A 21,701-nucleotide genomic window follows, 5' to 3' on the forward strand; every position below is an offset into this window, starting at 1 on the left:
ATCAACACTCTTGGCACCAGCAGTCAGAAAATCAAAAGACGAATTGCATTATATAAATCTGCTGTCAGGGATCTTTCCAGAGTACTGAGAAGCAATGTCAGTCTAGTGACTAAGGTGCATCTGATCCAGGCCATGGTCTTCACAATTACTTGTTATGCATCAGAGAACTGGACAATGACTAAGGATAGTAGAAGAAGAATCGGAGCCTTTGAGTTGTGGTGCTGGAGAAGAGTTGTGAACATACCATGGACTGTGAAGAAAACAAATACATGTGTCTTGGAGAGAGTGAAACCAAATTTCTCCTTGGAGACTATATTTTGAGGCTCTGTCTCACATACTTTGGACACGTGGCCAGGAGGGACCAATCCTGGGAAAGGACATCATGCTCAGAAGGGTGCAGGAAGACCCTGGATGAGATGGATTGCTACAGTAACTGGCATAACGGGGGTAGGCGTGTCAGAGTCAGTGAGACTGGCTCAGGACAGGGCAGGCTTCAAAGCTGTTGTACATAGAGTCACTATGAGTTTCAAGTGACTCGATGGCACATAACAACAATAACAACATTGAGCAATATCATTGAATTAGACTCACATTCTTTGGGCAAGTTCTCAGGAGGGACAAGTCCCTGGAGAAGGACATCATGCTTGGTAATGAGGAGGGTCAGTGAAAAAGAGAAAGACATTTAGAAAGATAAGTTGACTCAATGGCTGTAACACTGAGCCCAAACAGCAGTGATTGTGAGGATGATGCAGTATTGGGCAGTTTTATTCAGTTGTATGTAGGGTTTTTATAAGCCAGAACTTACTGTATAGGACTTGACAACATGGGTGTTTACTACAAATAATGTAATCATTCCTTTGATATTTCACATTTCCCCCCCTGCTTTTTAAAACATAAACCGGATTAGTTTAAAATCAGAAAAGCTCAATCTTCATGTTGAGCAAGTAATTGGAAAAGTTGAGTTATCTGAAGAATAAAGTGGTGTCAAGATCAGAGGGGTACTTTAGCTGTGATACACAGAGATTACAACTTTGCTTGGTGAAAGTGAAGAGGACTTGAAGCACTTACTGAAGAAGATCAAAGACTCTAGCCTTCAGAATAGATTATACCTCAGCATAAAGAAAACAATCCTCACAACTGGACCAGTAAACAACATCATGATAAATGGAGAAATTATTACTATTATCAAGGACTTCGTTTTACTTAGAACTGTAATCAACATCTATGGGAGCAGGAGTCATGAAACCAAAGGACGCATCGTGTTGGACAAACCTGCTGTCAAGGATCTTAGTGGTAAGGAGCTGCACTGACAACCCTAAGACAGATGGTTCAACTCCTCCAGCTGCTCTGAGAGAGAAAGCTGGACAATCTCCTTGCCTCAGAAAACCTGCTGGAAGTCAGCTATGAGTTGGTTTTGTCTCAGTATTACTTAACAACACTGTGTTGGGCAAATCTGTTTTAAAATGCCAAGTAGCAAAGATGTCACGTTAAAGACTAAAATGAGCCAGGTGCAGACCATGATGTTTTCAGTTGCTTCATATGCATGTAAATGTTGGACAATGAATAAGGAATACCTAAGAGAATCAAGGCTTTTAAACTGTGGCACTGACGAGGAGTGTTGGATATACCATGGACTGATGGCCCAAAGAAGAAATTCATCTTGGAAGAAGTGAAGCCAGAGTATACCTTCAAAGTAAAGATGATGAGACTTCATCTCACATACTTTGGACATGTTATCAAAAGAGGCCAGTCCTTTAAAAAAGTCATCATACTTAGATAAGTTGAGGACCAGTAAAAGTGAGGAAGACCTTCATTGAGGCCGATGGAGGGGGAAAATTGCTTCCACTCAGTTTCTGATAATATTAAAACCAACCACTTTGTAATTAACTGTGGAAAGATTTTATGAAACAATTTTATTGTTAGTGTTCATATACTCTAAGCAATATCACATTTAAGTAATTTACAAATATATCACATATTATTTTGTAGTTCAAAGTAATAATGACCATTACTAAAAATTCCAAATGGTCTGGGGAGGAGGTCCATGGGATTGGAGAGGGTGGCTTGTAGAAGGTACTAGGATTTGCCACACTGATTGACACCAGTTCTAGTGATGCCACTGTTTTTATCTGGCTTGGTCTTCTTTAAATTCATCTGTATTGTAGTATATATTAACAGTGCATTGTTTTTAACTACTGGTGACATAGTGTATTAGGTATTGGGTAACTAACAGAAAGATCAGTGGATCATATGCACCAGCCACTTCAGTGAAGATTTCAGCCTTGGAAACCCAATGCAGGATCACTATAAGTTGGAATTGACTGTATGGCAGTAGGTTTGATTTCTTTTTAATCATTAATCACTTGGTAGAAAAAGATCCAAATCATAAGACACGAGGAAATTAATATGAGATCCCAAACCAAATACAACCCACTACTGCTGAGTCAATTCCAACTTATAGCAACCCTGTAGTGCAGAGTAGAACTGTCCCATGGAATGTCCAAGATTGTGAATAATTATAGAAGCCGATTACCAGAGCTCTCTCCCAAAGGGTGGCTCGTAGGTTCCAAGTCCCAGCCTCCCGGTTATTGTTGCTGTGTACCATGGCGTTGGAACCAACTCACAGCTGACCCTTCACTATGTTTTCTGAAGCTGTAAATTACATGGGCATCAACTGCCCACCCTTCTCTTGTGGAGCAACTAGCAGATTTGAACCATAGGCCTTTGGGTTGACAGTTCAATTCCTTACCACTGGGTCACCAGAAATCCCTTTCATAGCCCAATATTTAATCCATTGTGCCACCAGAGCTCCATGAAAGAGAGTCAAAGACATAATTCGAGAAAACCTCCCCAAACAGAAGAAAACTAATTACTAGATTGAAAATACCAGTTGAATATCCAGCATAATTGTTAAAAACAAACTTTCATGTTACTAAAGTCAGGCAAAATAGAGTCAACAATGGCACATTTGCTTTAGTTTTTAGACTCTTCCATAACAAAAAAAAGAATGTCTTTTATGCAAATAATCAGTTCTTTGGTCCTAGCCTCGTTTCAGATGTTCAGTAGCTTTTCACAAACGGTAGCCGCCATATTGGATAGCACAGACACAGGATCTTTGACTCTTTTACTGACCCACACTCTGTGTGCCTCTGCTGCTGACTTATCCAAGACTGAACGTTAATAAATTTTGTGTCTTCTATCTCTCTTCAAGTTGGCAAGGAACCCTCGTGGTGCAGCGGATCAAGCATTGGGACCCTAACTAAAAGATTGGTGGTTCAAATCCACCTACTTTTTGGTAGGAGAAGGAAGAGGCAGCTTGCTCCTGGATAGATTGACAGCCTGAAAACCCTACGGCCTTGTTCTGCCCTTTCCCACAGGGTCTCTGCAAGTCATGTTGGCCAATTTTCATTTTTATTTCATTTTGCTTTGATCTAAGATAAATGCATATTGTTAGGTTTTAAGGTGTCTACTTATTAACGTCATTGTATTCACTTTGTTTTGCAGCTGTGTTTTCAGTGATGATCTGCGGGACCTTTACAAGCCATGATCTGCCTGTGATCAAGTGTGTTTTAATCAGTCATAGGAGCAATGAGTCATCCCTGGGGCACCCATCACCATATCCCATGGTAAAGTAACATTAAAATTACAGCTTTAGATAGTATTCTCTATGGACCATACTTTGTAAGCTTTTGAAACTTGGCTTGAGTAAAAGGGCTTTCCTTTGATGTAATCATGTATATTAAGTAAACATTTCTGATTCGGGTGAAGCTTATAGTATCAGAACTGCTTGGGACTGACTCTATTCCACCAAGAACCATGGAGATATATAGAGCCCAGGTGGCATACTACCATGGTTAAGTGTCGAGCTGCTGGCTGAAAGGTTGGCAGTGATGTGGCATATTGCTGCATGAAAATACATTACCTTAAAAAAAATAATACATTGCTTTGAAAATACTACAGAGCAGTTTTACTCTAGCCTCCAGACTCATTCTGAATTGAAATCTACTTTATAGCAATGAGTAGGTCTCCTTGATAAATATAAATTTATTTTCCATTTGCACATTAAATCCCACTATATAGTTTTATTTTTAGAGCGCTCTGGTGGCCCAGTGGGTGAGAAGCTGCACTGTCAATCCAAAGGTGGGCAGTTCAAATGCACCCGCTGCTCCACAGGAGAAAATTTACAGTGCAATTTACAGTTTTTGAAAACTCACTGGAAATTCACCTGAGTTGGTTCTGACTTGATGGCACATAACAACAACAGTTATATATGTCCTATTTCTATTTCCTCAAACCTCCTCCTATTCCTGTATTAGTTGCTTTCTGTTTATGAGTCTATCTGGATCCCAGGACTGAAAGCTCAGTCACTTCCCCTCTGTTACCTTCACACTTGTTTAGTTACCAAATCTTGTCAACTCTTTCTTTCCTCTTTCTCATCTATCCACTGTGTCTACTCTAGTCTACCCGCCACTTCTGTAATCCAAGCCATCTTTAACCAGAAACCAAACCCAATGCCATTTGGTTGGTCATGACTCACAGCAACCCTACGTGTCATGCCTCCCCACGTGACAGATGGATTGACGTAGTGACTGCCCTGTAGGGTTTCCAAGTCTGTAATCTTTACAGGAACCTGTCACCAGGTCTTTTTTTCCTATGGAATAGGGATCATTTCAAACCACTGACCTTTCAGTTAGCTGCCAAGCACTTAGTCACCACACCACCGGAGTTTCTATCACTTCTTCCTGTAAGGTGACATTGAGTTGTCCTGACACATAGTGATCTCACGTGCACATCTTAATCCTCTGTCAGTGCCACAGTGTCTGCTGTGCTCAAGCCCACTGTACCAACCCATCTCATTGACAGTCTTCCTCTTTTTTCACTTGACTCTCTACTTTATCAGCATGGTACTCTTCTCTGTATACTAGTCCCACTTGATAGCATGTTAACTCCCACATAATCACAATGCTCCATAAGCTATCTGCCTTAAGTTCACACCTTATTTTTCATTACTCCTTCTCTCTTGCTATTCATCTAACACCTCCTAGGTATTCCCAACTCTGTACTTTCCCCCCCTGCAATATTTAGTGAATTTACTGAAGGAGGGAAACATAAATGACTGAGAGATAGTAAATATTAGAAGGAGGGAAACTTAAATGACAGAGAAACTGCAAATACTAGCCTATTGTATGCTGCATAAATTCACTGCCACACGGTTGATTCCAACTTAGAGTGACCCCATAGGACAGAGTAGAACTGCCCCAAGGCTGTAATCATCACCCAAGCAAACTGCCACATCTTCCTCCCAAGGAGTGATGAGTGAGTGTGAGCTGCTGACCTTTTGATAAGTAAGTACTCCAATATTTGACCCACAGAGCCACCAGGACTTCTTCATACAACATAACCCTCTAACAGATTTTTGGAGACTGCAAATCTCCTGAGAGGGGACTGCAGATCTTTCTCCCACAGAGCCACTGGTAGATTTGAACCAGTCACCATCATGTTAGCAGTGCAATTTCTTGTGGGCTGCACCACCAGAGCTCATGCATTACAGAGGGAACATAGATGAGTCAACTTCATGTTTGCTTCTAATTAAATATTTCCACAAATATGTACTCATTCTTTTCTCTTTTTCTTGCTTTTTCCATAGTGGTACACATACATGTAGAAAAACGTTTGTTCTTTCTAAATTCTTCACATGTATAGTTCATTGACATTAATTGGATACATGGTGGTGTGCAGCTATACCCATTATTTGTTGACAGACTTTCCCATCACTTTTAGAGGAAGCTATGTGGTCTGAAACAATACTTGCTTTTACCTTCAAATCCACCAGTGGCTCTGTGGAATTTACATTCTCAGAAACCTGATGAAGTCTTGCTATGAATAGGAACTGGCTTAAAGGCAGTGGTCTTTCCTCAATGTAAAATCTTTAACTTAATTTCATGATTCTGTTGGGCCAAAGCTATAGTTAATTTAAAAAAATATATATTGGTATTATAACACATGGCCTGAATAATAATTAAGGCATTTTGCATAGAGTATCTCAGTGTAGCCCCCCAAAAAGTGATCTTGTTTATCATGATGTTTTAATCTTTCACATCTTTTCAAGATAAGAAATTAGTAAGTCACAATAAAAAAAAAGATCAATGGTGACAGGCCTTTGGAGTTCTTTGTACTAAGTCTTCTATTACTTTTTCATGTCTAAGTAGCCCACAGCTTATGATGGGGCTCTACACCAATGACTCTGCCCCAGGTCTGTTCGGACATAAGTTGAATACCTTTCTCTCTTAGTTTTCACTATTATTGCCTTTTATTGTTAGTGGCTTTATAAACCTGATCATTACTTGTCTTCATGAATTGGAAATATTGCACATAAACATTTACAAATGAACATATGAGAATGCTATTACCAGCAAATTACATGCTCTAATATTGTACATTGTTGTTATTGTTGCATACAATAGAGTTGGAACCAACCCATAGCTGACCCTCTAGCGGGTTTTCAGAGACACGGGAGGAGATTGCCCATTTTTCTCCTGCAGAACAGCTGGTGGCCTTGAATAGTGTGCCTTTGGGGTTGTAGTGCAGCTTCTTGCCATTAGGCCACCAGAGCTCCCTATTATTGTATGTAGTACATATTGCTAATGGTAAAATGCCCAACAAATTATAGTTGTAAATGTGGTTTGTCCTAACTCAAATATGTCAAATCAGGCCCTATTTCCATTATATATTATGGTCTTATGCAGTATTCAAAATTGCATTCTTAAACAACATTCAAGTTAAAGTTTTATAATCCCAAATGAAGCAAGGTTGAATCTTCATTGTGTACTTTAGTCTTGTTGAAGCTGAAGCTGCTCCTTTTTCTGTATTTTTCCACCTTTGTATAAAGTAGATTGTTAGAGTTTCAGTGGCTTTAGAAAAAAATAGGTTTTGATTCCTTCCACAATTCTCAGTTCTCATCTCAGATGAGGCACCTCTTTGGAAATCCTATAGTTGAGGTGTAATTTAAATGACCAAGCACTCTTCAGTAGACTATGCTTCTCACTGCAACGCTTACAGAGAAATACCCTTAACTACATGACCTTCAACCAAAGTGGACTCTTTGGTTGTGTATCCTCCAGTCTGCTCTAACTCATAGTGAGCCCATGTGACAAAGTTGAGCTGTCCCACAGTGTTTTCTGTGGCAGAACCACTGGGTGGGTTTGAATCACCAGCCTTTAAGAAGTTTAATCCTTAACAGTTACACTACCATGGCTCCTGGGAGGTCGAAGGGGAAGAGATGGTTTTACTGACCTCACAATCTCTTTAATTGCTGTTTAAAATTTGAGTATTTCTATCATTTGTAAGTTCTCTTTGTGATGAGGATTGTGCCACCCACTTTGTATGACTTCTTGAGGACAGTTTAAATCAATCATTACAAAGTCTTCAAATTTTCTTTGAAGTGCAGTTTCTTTGTGTCCTTGGATATCCTTCCAAGACCCCCAAGGATTCCAAAATCTGAAGACACTTGAATACTATATAGGAAACAGTGGCGTGTTTGTGTGTAATGTGTACATATCCTTTTGTTACTTTACATCATCTTTACATTACAGAAGAACTGATGCACATTGAATTATTTTGTTTGCAAAGAATATAAAATATACTATGGGACAAGATGTGGCAGAACAAGTAGTAATGCTCTGTAAGCTTCTAAATCATCACCAGACAGCCTGAGGCCATGAGGTGCTGGTCCCAGGGCCTTGGGACATAGTCTTGGGGGTTGTAACATAATCCACAAAGACATTATTCTGCATCTTGCTCTGGTGAGTGAAGAGATTTTGACGTCTACACATTTACCTAATCTAGACATTTCATTGTGTAATGTTAGTCCTTTTGTGTCTGACTTACTGAATGCATTTTTTTTGTTTTAATTTTTAATTACAGTGAAAATATACACAATAAAATGTTTGCCAATTAAACAATTTCTACATGTGTAATTCATTAACATTGATTGCATTCTTCATGCTGTACAACCCTTATCACCATGCTTTTCTGTTTATTCCACCACCATTATTCCTTAATAACAACCCTCTATAACCTCCCAATTGCTAATTAGCTTCCATTTCTGTATACACGATCATTATAAAATATTTCTTCTTTCAGTTCACTCAGCATCATCATGTTTTCAAAGTTCATCTATTTTGTGACATCAAGACTTTGTTTCTCTTTATGACTGAAACATATTCTATTGTCTGTGTGGATGACAATTTCTCTTTTTAAATTTTTGTATTACTTTTAATGAAAGTTTACACAGACTTTGGAGTTCCATTCATTCATTGTTGCACGTTTCTCCCTGACCAACTTCCCTGCCCCAGTTTGCTCTTCTCTTTGAAAAGTAAAAGAGAAATTCTTTCATTGTTATACAATCCCTCCCCCCATGTCCACTCCATGACAATTTCTTTATCTATTTATCTGTTCATTGGCATTTAGGTTTCTATTTACTGACTATTATAAGTAGTGCTGTAATGAACATTGGTCTCTAGGATTCTGTTTTCGTTTTAACTGACTAGGTTTGTTTTTATTTTTAAATTTTTATTGTGAATTGTGTAAAAGTTTACAAAGCAAGTTGGTCTTCCATTCAACAATTGATGCCTATTTTGATGCATATTATTGATTTTAGTCCCCACAATAGAACAACACTCTTTCACTGCTTCTTGTATTTCCAATTTCCATTCATCCTTCTTACCTGTCCCTTTCTGCCTTCTGAGCTTTATCCCCAGGTAAATGCTATCCTTTAGATCTCATATGATTGAATATCACAAGGGTTATGTTTCTTTCTGGTGATATTGTTCACTCATAAGCCTGACTGTTGTTTGACTAAAGTTGTGCTCTAGGGTTGAGTTCAGTTCTGAGCCTGAAGGTATTCAAGCACCATAGTCTCGAAGGTTCCACCAGTCTTTATCAGACCAACATGCCTGTTTTCATGAAGGGCTTTTTGTCTATGAAGAACCAGGATCAGAGGAGTTATCTAGATGTGTCTCTCTTCAAAGACTCTGCTTCTTTCTAGAAAACTGTTGTGTTTTTTTTTTTTTTGGTTTTGGGGTTTGTTTGTTTTTTCATGAAGATTTTGGAAAGGATGACAATCTTTCTCCCTGTGATAGATAGGTCACCTTGTTTACCTGGACTTCTTGAAACTTCTCAACTCTTCTAAAGTATAACCTGTGAGAGCTGGATCTCAATTGGCTTTCCAGGGTCTCACAAGTTTCTTACCTTCCACAGAGTGCAGTCTTACCATTGCATGTCACCACTTTTAGTAGAAAATGTTTGAGTTTCTCTTCTCTGACTTATTTCCACCTTACACAGTTTCTGGCTTGCACAGGTTTTACTGGACTTGCATAAGAAGCTGATTATTTGAGAGGTTTCTTATTGTCATTATTAGTACAATTATAGAGTCCTAGAATACCACAATTTGGATTTTTCTGTTTGAGTTTGTCTACTATTTTCTCAGAATGCGATTGATATTATATATTTGGGGTAAAAATGACACATAAAAGGATTTTCACTGTGTCATAAATTTTTATTACTGATGTTCGCTTTTGAGCATCAGATTAAGACTTTGCCACATTTCTTCATTGAAAATCATCCCTCTTTGTAATAAAGAATTATTTTGACAAGAGTTGCAAATACACTGTTTTTCCTCAAATTCTTACCTCTTGATTTTAGCATCCACTAGTGGATCTTGCTATTGGAATAGCTATTGCTCTATGTCTGCCTGACAGGGGGTTTTCTATGTACTTTGTTCCTTCTGTATTTATCTATATTCACACAAATAATGGACATTTTATATGGGATTTGTTGGATTTTCCCCCCGACATTGTGTATTAGGTATATGCAGACGTTAGTTATATGGATGTGCTATATGCACAAACTATTATATGAACTGAAGATCTTTTGTAAAGAGAAGCTATCTCTTCTGCCTATTTACCTATTAAATTATTGATCTAGATCAGTAGAGACTAGATCAATACAGACTCGGGTATTTCTTTTATGGGGTGTGATCTAATACTAGGGAACTCTGGTGGTAGAGTGTGTAGGGAGTTTCACTGCTAACACAAGCACTAGGAGACAGATGGTTGATCTTCTCCCATGTGACTCACAGCCTTGGAAACCCGGCAGAGGGTCAACTATGAGTCACTTCCAACTCTATGACAATTAAAGCCTTAATCCTATACTGTCATTATTTAATTTGCTCAAATTGTTCACATGGTGGCCATTAGGAACACTACTTAGTTGGCTCCTGGGTCTTTTTTTTTTAATCGGATAGTTTGAAAAGAACTTATTTTGTAGTTATTAAGAGTGAGTATAGTAAAAGCACACCAATCCAAGTTTCTGCTTGTGAAATACAAGTGTTATATACTTGATAAATACTTGTGATATTGATCTCACTTTTCCAGTTGGACAACCATTCTTACCTAGCTTTTCTGAGTTGTTCCTTTCCGTTAATATAGCCTCACCACTCCCTAAGGCTCCCGTCTAAACTTTCTATTTCCTGGTGTCAGTTTGCTCCTATATATGTATAACTTAAAAATAACACAATGCTCAAGGCAGACAGACATTCTATACTAGGTAATCTAAATATGTTTGACCTAAAGAAGACTTGAAGGTATACTTTAAATTTAGTTTAAAGATCATCTAAAGACAGTTGTTTAAGGAATTCCTGTGTCTTTTCTATATTTTTTTCCTCAAGCACTTCCTTATTTTCTAGAACTACAAGATATTTGAGGCTCACTTTGTATTTTTTATGTTTTAGCCCTGGAATTAACCACTTCTCCAAAGACAGAGAGCCAACATACATAGGAGAGGCTATTTGGAAAGAAACATCATTCTCGGAAAGGTGAAAGAGAGGAGAACCCTCAACAAGATGGATTGACATGGTGACTGCAGCAATGGACTTGAGTGTGTCAGAGATGATAAGGATGGCACAGGGTACAGATCTGTTGTTCATAAGGTCACTGTGAGTCATACTTGACTCAACAGCATTTAACAACAACAACTAAGGATGGACAGTTTCTTGGAAGCTGGTGTTTAGAAGCCTAGATCTAAGCACTAGATGTGTTCATTATTACTGGGAAGTCAGTGCTTCTAAGTTGTATCAGTGGACTGTGATAGGAAATAATGTGCGTGTGTACCAACCCCCTCATGTCTATTTATTTCCTTCTGAATATCTGTAGGAGTCCAGGTAGGTTATATGTTGAACTACTAAATTAAAGATTGATGGTTAAAGTCTAGCAGACACTCTGAAAGGAAAAAATGAGACAGCACCCCCCCCCCATTAAGACCTCAGAAATCCAGTGGAAGGTCACCGTGGGTCAGAAGGCAGTGGTTTGGAATTACATAGTCACATCCATTCCTACACCTACATCAAACAAAAAAGAGTTGCTGTGGAATGAATTCCAACTCATAGAAACTCAGTGTGTGTCCAAGTAGAATTAAGCTCAATCTGGGTTCCATTGGTTGGTTGAGTATAACACCAGACCTCTCTTCTAGCATACTTCTGGGAAGACTCAAACCTCCAACCTTTTCATTAACACCTGAGCATGTTAATAATTTACCATCCAGGGACTCCACAATTCGTAATTGCGCTTACCTACACCTTTACATATGCACCTCTCTTTCTCTGAATCCATAACTTTATACTGATGACTCTGACTTTAGTACAGCTCCACAGAGTTCATTCACATTCCCCCCTTTATCAATACTTCTGTCTCTTAATTGCTTTTGCTCTCTAGAATTTATGTGCTTATTTATAAAATTTTATTGTAAACATAAACTAGGTTTTTCTAGCCCATACTCCAGTTAAACAAAAACCAGCCCCAAACGAAAACTGCAACAGACTTTCTGACTAGAGGGCAATGATTCTGGACAGAATATATACCTTTTTTCCCTTTAGCTGTATAGAATGCAAAATGCTATTTTAAAACTTTTTTCCTATACATATGCTCACTATGAGTTGGAGCCAATTTAACAGTTAAAATATTCAAACAACAATAATATTCTTCCAAAGTTCCTTAATTTTTCCCCCTGATCCAAGCCATTGTTGTTATATACTGTTGAGTCAGAACTGACTCATAGCTGACCCTCTGGTGGATTTTCAAAGGCAGTAAATCACACAGGAGGACACTGCTCATCTTTCTCCCACAGAGCAGTTGGTGAGTTTGAACCACATGCCTTCAGATTGGCAGTACAGTTCCTTTTCAATTACCTGCTATGAATCTAAAAGTTGAACAATGACTAAGGATGACAAAAGAAGTATCTGCAGTGCCTTTTGAGCTGTGGTGTTGGAGAATAATACTGAATATTGTATGAACTACCAAAAGAATAAACAAATGTGTCTGGGAGAAAGAGCAACCAGGGCACTTCTTGGAGGGAAGGATGGTGAAGCTTCATCTCACATACTTTTGTCATGTTATCAAGAGAGGCCAGTCCTTGGTAAAAGTCATCAGGCTTGGAAAGGTTGCGGTAAGTGAGCAAGACCTTTAACAAGGTGGACTGATGCAGTGACTGTAACAATGAGATCAAGCATGTCAGAGGTAGTGAGGAAGGTACAGGATAGGTCAGGGTTCAGCTATGTTCATAGAGTTGCTATAAGTTCTAGTTGGCTCAATGGCAGCAGTCATCTTCCCTATGGCTTGATGTTTCTTTTTCCAATCTAACCAAATTCATTTGGATTTGCTTTGCATTTTATTTTGACTTCCCTTCCAATACTGAGTAATTTTCCTTCTCTCTCTCTCTCTCTCTTTCATAAGAAACATTATTTCTAACAGCCAAAGATATACAAAGCAGTAAAAAACAATGTATGTGAGTTTTTAAATATACCAGGGGATAATAATGATTTTATTTTTAAAAAGATACACAAAACATACACTCAGAGAATTATCACTCCTTGGAGAAGAATATCATGCTGGGAAGGGTGGTGGGTCACTCTAAGAGAGGAAGGCCCACAACAAGATAGACTGACATGGTGTCTGTGGAAACAGGCTCAGATATGTTGGAGATGATGGGGATGGCACAGGACAGGGCAGGGTTCAGATCTGCTCTTCATAGGGTTACTGTGAGGTATGTTTGACTCTATGACACATAACAACAACAGGCACATTATTCTTCCGTCTCCTCACAGGCATATAAAAGCTGGACAATGACCATGAAAGACCAGAGAAGAGGTGATGCCTTTACATTATGGTGCTGGTGAAGAATATTGAGAATAGTATGGACTTCCAGGAGAACAAAAAGAGTGTCTTTAAAGTAGTACAGCTCAGATGTTCATTAGAAGGAAGGAAGGCAAGAATTAGTTTACATAATTTAAACATGTTATGATGAGGGTAAGTCCCTAGAAAAGGACATCATGCTTGGTAAAATAGAGGGTCACAGAAAAGGAAGACCCTCAGTGAGGAATAGACATAGTAGCTGCAACAATGGATCAAACACAGCAGGGTTGTGAAGGTGAAAACTGGGCAGGGTTTCCTGCCCTTGTACATAAGGCCACTATGAGTTGGAAGCAACCCAACTGTCCTTAACAACAACAAAACTTCATCCTTACTGTCACATCCCACCTACTTCCTGTAATTAACCGATTATTCTAGGTCTTGATTTATTATTCCTCCTTTTCTTTTGCAGAATGGGCAGGTGCTTGTGTATTTCTTATATCCCTAACTTCTTACATGAAGCCTAGCATATGTCAAGAAAGATGCACTAAGCTTCCTTCACTTACATATATACTTAGAGAATCACTCTAAAGTCATTCAAAAGGGCCATTCAGTTTGATGCTTTGTCTTGTTTAATAGTTGCCTAGTACTCCATTATGTGGTTCTATTATTGTTTCTTCAACTATTTCTGTATGGTGACTTAGATTGTTGTCAATATTTTGAAATGACAAGCATTGATGTAGTTAATCATTGGAGCTGCATTACTATGGTTATGGGCTCAAAAGTCAGTGAATGTGGGATTTTATGAGACAGTGCCAAGTTCTTTTCCAGAATGGCAGAGCCAGACTGAATTTTCACCTCTCAATGTAAGAGAGTACCTGTTTACTAACCAACAAAACATCATAGCGCCGTACTTTCTAATTTTTCTCAGTCTGAGAGATGAGAAATGGTATCTTGGTATTGTTTCAATTGACAATTTTCTAACAGTAAGTATTGACTATCCCTTGGTGACCAAAAGAAAACACAAATCTGACTTGGAGAAAGTGCAGCCAGGGTGCTCCTTGCAAAGATGGTGAAACTTCGGCTCATGTATTTTGGGTGTGTTGTCAGGAGGGGCCAGTTCTTGGAAGAAGACATCATGCTGAGAAAGATGGAGGTTCAGAGGGAGAGAGGAAGACCTCAGTGAGGTGGACTGACATAATGACTGTAATAACGGGGTCGAGCACTTTGGTGATTGTGAAGATGGTGTGGGTTAGAGCAAGGTTCTCACCTGCTGTTCACGAGTCATAGTCCACTCAAACACTCATACCCACAGCAGTAATAAAAGTATCAGCATTTTCTCATAACCTTGAGGATCTTTTATATATTTTGTTAGCAGCTGAATGCTTAACTTACTATACTATCAGAGATACATGCACACACACACCACACATATTGTACTGCTATTGGGGCAGGTCAGATATGTGAGGACCATCCACCAGACCATAAAAGCCCATAAATTTTAACAGGAGAAGACTACCTGATGCCACCAGCACTCCTAGAAAGATATATGTGCTAAATTATGTAGTGAGCTCTGGGAACTTAGTGGTAAGCACTTGTGCTGCCAACTCAAACATGGGCCTTAATGGCCAGGTCAATGCTCTGTCTCTCACATCTTATCTTCTCTGTATTGGTTTAGGTTTTCCCAAAAATTTATATCTGGATAGAAATTCTAAAGAGGCAAATATTTAAGTTCTTTAAAGCCAATTATTTGAGAAATGGCATAAAATTTTATAAGCATTGTTTTTTAAAAATGAGAATTTGAAGATCTTCCCCCTGAAACCTACAGTGTCCCTTTTCAGCAGGAAGTAGCTAAGAGAATACGCCATCCCCTTTTCCTTATGAACCAGAGTGAAGTCTCTCTCAGGGAGGAGTGATAGGGAATGGCAAAGGACACACTGACAAAGGAGATTAATCAGAACTGGCTTTGACAAGCACTGTAGCAATTGGACAATTAAAACAGACTTTCAAGGGGGGGGAAAGAAGAACAAACTGGGGAGGAGGGTAGAGAAAATAGTGTGACAATGAATGAATGAAAACCCAAAATCCCTGTAAATGTTCATTAAAATTAATAAAATTTTTAAAAAATTAATAAAATTTAATAATTAAAAAATAAATATAACATTTAAAAATGACAATTTGGTTGAGTCAATAAATGAGGTCAGCTTTGGAATTCTGAGTCTACTCATGAGCAGTATGGGAACGGAAGGAGGTTCTGGTGGCCTAGTGGGTAAGGTTTATGCTGCCAAACTAGAGGTGGGTGGTTTGAATCCACTAGCCATTCTGAGGGAGAAAGATGAACAATTGCCTCCCAAATAATTTACAGCCTCTGAAAACACTTGACAGCAATGAGAAGGAATGATTGAGGAAGTCTTCTCCCATAAGTATTTATGGTACATAAGTATTTATCCGAAACCCAATGGAATGAGTCAGAATCAACTTGATGATGATAGATAGATAGATAGATAGATAGATAGATAGATAGATAGATAGATATTTATCTCAAGAAAATGACTCATGAACTTGTAGAAGTTGGCAAATCCTCAGTCTGTAGGTGTCATATGAGACTAGAGGCTTCTGACTCACCTAGCTTCAGGAGCCCATCAACCCAAGATCAGGAAGTCAGACAACAAGATACTAGCTTTGTAGGCACAGACTGCTGACTTAAACTCAAGTTCAAATAACTAGAGGTCAGATTCAAGGAACTAGATTAGGCAAAAAGCAAGAGAACTGTGCCAGATGTCATGTAATATATATATATATATATATAGTTGAGTACCACCAAGTAGGAATCAACTCATAGCTGACAGATTTTCAGAGACAGTAAATTGCATGGGAAGAGATTATCTATCTTTCTCCCACGGAGCAGCTGGTGGATTCACACAGCATACCTTTGATTTGGCAGGACAATATCTTACCATTAAGTCACCACAGCTCACACAGACACACACACATACACACACATGCATATGTAACTCTGTGTGTCTGTATGTATATATGTGTGTATCCTTAGAGACATTGTGCTGGGAGGTAGAGGGTCATAAAAAAGAGGAAGACCCTCAGTGAGATAGATTGTCATAGTGACTACCACTATAGGCTTGAGAGTGACAGATTGTGAGGATGGTGCAGAATAGGGCACACTTCTTATCTATTGTTCAGAGGATGGCTATAACTTGTAGCTGACTTGATGGCACCTGCAACATTCTAGGCAGGCAACACCCCTGTGGAAACACCTTTTCAACCTCATAGCATCTCATGAAAGTGATTACATTATATCACACTTCATCAAGGACTAAACATGCAAATCACTCTACCAACAGCAAAGTGCCAGGTAAGTATAGTATCCCTAAGAGTAGGTCATAAAAGCAAGTAAGTGTACAGATATCCCAAGGATTATCAAAAGAACAAACAAATACATATCATAGAAAGTGTAACCAGGGTAATCCTTAGAAGCAAGGATGGTAAAACTTACTCTCACATATTTTGGGCATGTTGAAAGGAGGAGCCAATCTTTAGTAAAAGACCTGCTTGGTTAAGAGGAGGGTCAGTGAAAGAAAGGAAGACCCTCAGCAAGATGGATTGACACAATGACTGTAACAATGGGCTCAAGTATATCAGAGATGATGAGAATGGCACAGGACAGGTCAGCGTACAGATCTGCTGTTCATAGGATCGCTCAGGGTCATGATTCCCCAACGGCACTTAATAACAACATCAAGGGAATGCCCACACCATAACTTCCAAACCAGAGAGCCGTGAGTAGCTAGGTTAACACATCTCTTCACACATGGGATAACCATGGGTTGGAATCAACTTGATGAAAACTAACAACAACAACAACAACAACAACAACAGCTTACCAGACCTTTCTGCTGAGGTACCTCTGGGTGGACTTGACCTTCCAACCTTTTAGTTAGCAGCAGAATGTGCTAATCATTTGCACTACCCAGGACTCTCCATTTCATCCTACTAGACTAAAAACTATCCTAGAGCAAGAGCAGTGTCCATTCTTTCTAATTCTTCTTACCCAGAAGATGGTGTAGAATTTATCTGATAATTAGAAGGCACTCAGGTGATGTAGTCCATAGTGTGTTGTTCTGCAAACCAAAAGGCCATGGGACGTCAGTGGTTTGAATCGATCAGCGGCTCTGCAGGATGGGTAGTACCCTTCCATTAATTCAGATTTAGAGCCTCAGAAATCTGAGGCAGGGTTGCTACGACTTAGAACCAAATCAATGACACTGAGTTTAGGTATTATATTTTTTTGGTGGTGCAGTGGCTAAGTGTTTGATTGTTAACTGAAAGGTTGACAATTTGATCCCAGTAGCTGCTCCAAAGGAGAAAAAAGTGTGGCAGTCTTCTTCTGTAAAGATTACAGCATTGGAATTCTCATGGTTCTGTAGTTCTCTGTCCTCCAGGGTTGCTATGAATCACAATGCTATGACAGCAGTGAGTTTGGTTTGTTAGGAATCTTCTGATTAGTGTCTGTAGAACATTTTAGAACTCTTGCCTAAGTTATTTATCAAAGATTAATAATGCATATGATTTTCAGTCTGTGAAATGTCCACAAGTGGCAGCTTGCCCCAATGTCAGAGGTAGCATGTCAAGATTTAAGTATGGCTAAAAAAAGATGGTTGTGGTTTAAAAAAGGATGCATTGAGCATGCACTTGCAGTCATTTGACATTTCATTGTCTTCATGTAGGTGTCAAGATCAACAGAAGACCTCGGGTGTTCTCGGAGGCCCGAGAGCACAGAGCTCATCTATGAAGCATCCAAGGTCGAAGTTGACGTCTCTGCGTCCATTACCCTGCAGGTGATGGTCAGTGCCGTGGGCAACTTTTCATGCCTCTGGATCTTCAAACACACTTTTCTAAACTGCCAGCCTAACTTTGATTTACAGAACAGGTAAGAGTGGGGAATGGCCAACCCCAAGGCTTTTTGGAGGAAAGTTCGGTTGTCTTATTGAGGCATTGGAGGCTGTGTGGTGGAATCTCACCTTCTGTGAGAGAGATCTGGATTTGATTCCTCACCAGTAGATCTCATGCATTATCATCACTCATCTGTCTGCCAGTGGAATATGTTGCTAGTATGCTGAACATGTCTTCCTTGAACTTCCAGATTAAGTTAGTTCTAGGAAGAAAGGCCAGGGTATCTTCTCCTCAAAATCAATCTATGAAAGCCCTAAGGATCACAATTTTCTGATCTGCAACTCATCATGGAAATGGTATGGGACAAGGCAACCTTTTGTTTTATTGTCTATGGGATCATACCGAGCTGGGATAATGACATCGTGCTTAGAAAGATGGAAGGTCAACAAAAGAAAGAAAGAAAGATCTTCAACTAGATGTAATGACCCAATGACTTGACTACATTAAAGATAATGAAGAGGCACAGGATAGGGCAAGATTCAGGTCCACTGTTTGTAGGGTTGCTGGGAACCTTAGTCAACTTGACAGCACGTGACACCAAGAATGAGTTGGGAACTAACTAGAAGGCACCATCTTCACAATTACTGCTGTGCCTTAGCCCGTTGGTGCAGCCACTGGGTCAACCCATGTTACTGAGGGGTTTCTTCTCTCCTTTTCTGACTAAGAAAGACATGAGTGCCTGGTAAAAGGCAAAATCAAAGAAGTAAAAAAGGGCATTCAGAATTTTTAAGATGTCTCATTTTTTTAATTGGATGTCATATTAATATATAAATAAACATGTATGTTAGAAAGTTCATCTTAGTCTCGAAAGTTGTCAGAAGCTTCTTTTTGGAAAACAGCCTGAGAAAGAACTTTGGGTGTTATCTATTTGTTTTATATAATGTGATGGCCAGAATGGCAAGGATATGTCATGTTGTTGTTGTTGTTAGGTGCCACTGAGTTGAGTACAACTCGCAGTCACCCCATGAACAATAGATCCTGTCCTGTCCTGTGCTATTGTCATCTCTGACACACTTGAGCCCATTGCTGCCCTCACTGTGTCAATCTATCTTGTTGAAGTTCCTCCTTTCTTTCACTGACCTCTACCTATCAAAGCATGATGTCCTTTTCCAAGAAATAGCCTCTCCTAGCAACATGCACCAAGTATATGAGAGGAAACTTTGCCATCCCTGGCTCAAGGAGCACTCTGGCTGCACTTTTCCCAAGACATACCTGTTTGTTCTTTTGTCAATCCAACTAATATTCTTCAATACAACACAAAGGCATTCGATTATTTTTCTGTCATGTTTATGGATTGTCTAGCTCTTAGATGCATAGCAAATTATTGAAAAGACCACAACCTGAATCAGGTGCACCTTAGTTTTCATTTCTATCAGTAATTTGGAGAGGCCACTGACAGTAGATTTGCTCAGTAGATTTACATCTTCTGATCTCCTGACTGCTGGAATCAAGAATGTTAATTATGGATCCAAGTAAGATGAAATAATTGACAATGTCAGTATTTTCTCCATCTATCATAATGTTGCTTATCAATCAAGGCATGATGATTTTTGTCTTCTTGTTGTTGAGATGCAATCCATATTGAAGGCTATAGTCTTACTGCAGCAAGTGTTTCAAGTCCTCTTCACTTGCAGCAAGCAAGGTTGTTATCTGCATAACAGGTTGTTGATGTGTCTTCCCCTGATCATGATGCCACATACTTCTTCACAGAGTCTTGTTGTTGATTGCCATCAAGTTGAGTGTGACTCATAGCGACTCTATGAACAAAAGACTCAATGCTTTTCCATAGCTATTGTAATTTCTCCAAGTTCATAGAGTTTCCAGAGGCATGTGGTTTAGGAAGTGGATGCCACTCCTGCTTCCAAACCTGGTTTACAACTGGGAGCTCCACCAAACAAAGTCCACATTGGGAAACCATTCTGGTATTTGATACCCCAATGGCACAAGGGTCAACATCATAGCAAACCCAGGTTACTTCATACAGCACATTGACAAAGAGTGATGTACAAAGTGGAAGAGTGTTCCTCCAGACATAACAGCACTAGTCTCATCGGTCTAGCTTCTTGAATTACTTACTCAGCATATGTCCTTGAGTTTATCCCACATGAATTTAAAACTCATGTTAAGAACAGGTTTGAGGCATTGAACACCAATGATCAAAGATTAGTGGATTTGTAGACATCATACATGAAGAGAGCAAAAGGTCATTACAAAGATAGAGGAAAAAGTAAAAACCAAAATGATGTCAGAAGATATTAAAAAATTCACTAGAGTTAGAAGCCAAAACAAAGGGAAGAGACACCTAAGTAAAAGAGATAAACAGAAGATTTCAAAGGGCAGCTTCAGAGAACAAAGCAAATTATTGCAATGGAATATGCAAAGCACTGGAGCTGGAAAATATAAAGGGAAGAAGTCACTCATAACAATACCATTTACAGTAATGACCCAAAAGATTAAATACTTAGGGGGGGGAATCTACCCTGAGACACTGAACATCAGTACAAAGAAAAATACAAAATACAGCTACATGAGACTTAAACAAACCTACATGCTCATGGATAAAAATACTTAATATTGTGAAACTGTAAATATAACCAAAACTGATCCAGAAATATAATGTAGTCTCAATTCAGATCCTGTAATTATTTCTCAAAGACGTGGGAAAACAAATCCCCAATTTTATATGGCAAGTTAAGCCTCCTAGGATAAGAAAGCACTATTGAAGAAAACAAAGTAAGAGGTCTTATACTTCCTGATCTCAAGTCATACTACATAGCCACAATAAAAAAACAGTGTGGTAATGGTAGTAACATAGATAAAGCAATGGAATATGTATTGGAATTGAGAACCCAGAAATAAACTCATCCACCTATGGGCATCTGATATTTGACAAAGAGATAAAAATCCATTAAAGGGGGGGAACATCCTCTTAATGGTGTAGACAAAACTAGACATCGGTCTGTACAACATTGAAACAAGATTCATACCACATAACATATAAAAACTCCCAATTCTATTTGAAACTTTTTGAGAAAGTGCTATACAGCCTTCGATAGTGGTTGCACCATTTTATACTCCCACCAACAGTGAATACGCGTTCCAGTTTCTCCACAATCTCGCCAGCATTTGATGTTTGCTGCTTTGTTAAATTTTGCTATTCAAACTGGGGTGAGATGATATCTCATAGTTGTTTTGATATACATCTCTCTTAGAGCTAGGGATTTTGAACATTTCTCCATGTGCTTGTTGGCCATCTGAATGTCTTCTTTGGTGAAGTGTCTGTTCATGTCCTGTGCCCATTCTTCAATTGGGTTATTTACCTTTATCTTGTTGTGGTGCTTGAGTATTTTATAAAGTCTAGATTTAAGTCCCTTATCTGACATGTCATTACCAAATACTTTTTCTCAGTCTATGGCTTCCCTTTTCACCCTGTTGGAGAAGTTTTTGGATATGCATAGGGATTTTATTCTTAGAAGGTTCCATTTATCATATTTTATCATCTCCTGATGGTAGATTTTTCGGTATGCTTGGAAGACTGTTTATGTTCTAGAG

At 38.9% G+C, this 21,701-nt stretch overlaps 1 protein-coding gene across 1 annotated transcript in view; it reads left to right on the forward strand.

Annotated features, from left to right (window-relative positions):
- Positions 1–703: 703 nt before the first annotated feature.
- FLT3 (fms-related tyrosine kinase 3) overlaps positions 704–21,701 on the forward strand; it is a 114,137-nt gene continuing 93,139 nt past the window's right edge. The window contains exons 1-3 of the mRNA XM_006894088.1: positions 704–737; positions 3,505–3,626; positions 17,924–18,126. Coding sequence (XP_006894150.1) covers positions 704–737; positions 3,505–3,626; positions 17,924–18,126 — 359 coding nt within the window. The remainder of the gene's footprint in view (positions 738–3,504; positions 3,627–17,923; positions 18,127–21,701) is intronic.

This window comes from Elephantulus edwardii, unplaced genomic scaffold, assembly GCF_000299155.1.
Source record: "Elephantulus edwardii isolate Elephantulus edwardi_28Jun2011 unplaced genomic scaffold, EleEdw1.0 scaffold00134, whole genome shotgun sequence".
Taxonomy (NCBI): Eukaryota; Metazoa; Chordata; class Mammalia; order Macroscelidea; family Macroscelididae; genus Elephantulus; species Elephantulus edwardii.